The following is a 2,587-nucleotide window of genomic DNA, read 5'->3' as shown; positions in this document are numbered from 1 at the left end:
CCATTACAGCACGTAGTCCTTTAATGTGATGTTTTCCTTCTTCTGCCTCATGCTTTTTCTTTGATGCTCATCTTGTGGGTTGCCCTCCACGTGTCCCCTTGCTCTAACAAACTTTCTATTTTTCTCCAGCTCATTTGGCACGCACGTGACACCCAACCCGAAACCTATAAATACAGGTAAAATGTAAGAAGGTATGTGATTGTATTTATTGTGAATTTAAGATTTTCTTGTGATTCTCGATTGATTAAATTACTGACTTAAACGTCTGAGTGTCTTTAATAGGTATCCGTCCATACGGTTTGGAGTTCGGACATTGAGAACGTGGACAAAATTTGACTAAGAATATTCAAGATAACCTACACTGACCAGAGAAAAGTGTGAAAGAGTATTTTGTGAAGAACCTCTATCCTACACCCAAAACACAAGGGTTCAAGACAAAACATAAAATATTACTTTGGTTTAATTGAAATAAAATCTTATACTGGTAGGATCTGAAGGTATTTTCTTTTTCTAACAAATTCAGAGATACAGTCTGGTTAATTACTTCAACTTGCATAATCTCTTTCCTATTTGCTAGGTGATATGAGGCGTAGGACCAGTTTTTATAGTTGTCATTACAAGTGTCAAATGTTCTAACCAAATTTTGACATAATGTTTTTGAGATGAAAAGGCTGAGTCTCTCAGCAACCGAATTGATAGTTTCTATGGTTTACTATAGATCATGAAGGAGAAATTCTACGTAAAATACATTATCACACTCAAGTTAGTAAAAATTTGAAGTTATAAAATATATGAATTTTACGGTGAATGAAAAATTGAGTCAGTACTCCATTAGTATTGACTATTATTCGGCTACAACCAATATATCTTTTATATATATATATATATATATATATATATATATATATATATATATATATAATTTTCTTACATTAAAATCATGCTTACAAATATGAGTTATATATAAAAATTTTAAATTAAACTATTATATTAAATTCTTAAGAAAATTTACAAATTCTAGTGTATTTTACAATAAAATGGATCTTCTAAACAAGTTTCAAATTGAGGCCAGTGTGCATTGATCTTTCATATAATATAGACTGAAGTATACGGATTCCGGTAAAAGATTTCCTGACAGAAAAAATTAAATCAATATTAAGATAGATTTTCCATTCAACTGAGATGGAATGGTTACAGGAAGGTAGACACATTTCATTACATAATGACTGACACCTCTTTTTTCAGCAAAAGAAAAAAGTGACCACAACATTGTACCAAAGACACAGCAACATATGTGTTTTGCTCTTGGGAGTTTTAAGAACAGATCTTAAACGACAGACCTGATCCACACAATTTTTCTTCGATAATTTTGGACAATTTGTTTACCATAGAAGGAGAAAAGTAATTTACCCAATCACCTATTTCACCCTTTCGAAAAAAGAACTTATTGTCAATGAATTTGTCTAACTTTCCAGAAATATTTACTTCCAACTCTTTCATTTTCTCAAAGCTACATAGCTTGATTATGCTTTCAATCTCTCCAACACGTTCTTCCTCAGCAGTAAAAGGACATCCCAAAAACTCTGCAATGTTTTTCACGTAAAAATTGACATTCTCTTTGAGATCCTCGTACTTTAAGAACAATACTTTGTTTGGTCTGGCCATGCTCTCTTTCCAATACCCTAACATATGACTCCACCAAGGACCAAAGGAAACAATTCCATTACAATACATTTCAAAAGCTTCCTCCAGTTCTAATGCTGGTAAAGACATTGACCTAATTTTGTTAAAGTAAGTCCATGCAGAAATAAAAGTGTCAAAAGGGTTCCTACAAATGTATACTATCTTAGCATTGGACTCAGTGATTGATTTAGGTAATGCAGTGAAAGGAGTGTGAGTACTAAAAAGTCTTGGCTCAAGCATATTGGATAGGTGAAGAACTGGGTCATGGATGTCATCACAGAAGATCTTAAACTCAAGGCAAGGCACAAGTGTATGAGGATTGGAAGTAAGTAACGGATGATTCTCTGTAGAGAAGTATTGGCGGTTCACAATGGCAAAAGTAAGGGCTATCAACCAAGTAGTACCAGTTTTTGGAAAGCTTGCAACAACAACATCATTATCTTTTGCTTGAAAGTACTTTTGAAAACCTTTTACACCTTCTATAGCAATACCTGGGCACCAGAATTCTTGAAATAGGTAGAGGTACGAGGATGCCAAACCACTCTCTCTGCGAAGGGAGTAAGCTAGCTTGTCTTCTCCATTTGCATCTTTTGTATCCGCGGAAGCCATTGAAGTAAGTTACCACAGTAATGTGTGTGATAATTTTTCTCACCTTGGTGTAGTTCTTTATAGCATCAATCAGTCTGGTTTAAGAAGAGAAAAATAATTGAATATTTTAGTGCACGTTTAAAGTATTATTATTTTATTTTTTTTGGCAAATGGCAGACATTGTTGTGTATGCCGCCAACTTATAAATTTTAGATTGAATTTTAAAATGATTTTTAAAATGGTTGAAGATGAGAAAAATAATTTAATTTTAAAATGAAGTTGGTATCCATATATAATGGAATTGTCGTTATCACTG

General features: G+C 33.0%; 1 protein-coding gene across 1 annotated transcript; it reads right to left on the bottom strand.

Annotated features, from left to right (window-relative positions):
* Positions 1-1,122: 1,122 nt before the first annotated feature.
* Positions 1,123-2,301, bottom strand: LOC106763517 (cytosolic sulfotransferase 15-like). The gene has a single exon (XM_014647701.2). The coding sequence runs from the start codon at positions 2,290-2,292 to the stop codon at positions 1,315-1,317; it is 978 nt and encodes a 325-aa protein (XP_014503187.1). The 5' UTR covers positions 2,293-2,301; the 3' UTR covers positions 1,123-1,314.
* Positions 2,302-2,587: the final 286 nt, after the last annotated feature.

This window comes from Vigna radiata, chromosome 6, assembly GCF_000741045.1.
Source record: "Vigna radiata var. radiata cultivar VC1973A chromosome 6, Vradiata_ver6, whole genome shotgun sequence".
Lineage (NCBI taxonomy): Eukaryota > Viridiplantae > Streptophyta > Magnoliopsida > Fabales > Fabaceae > Vigna > Vigna radiata.
This window is presented reverse-complemented; position numbering and strand designations above follow the sequence as displayed.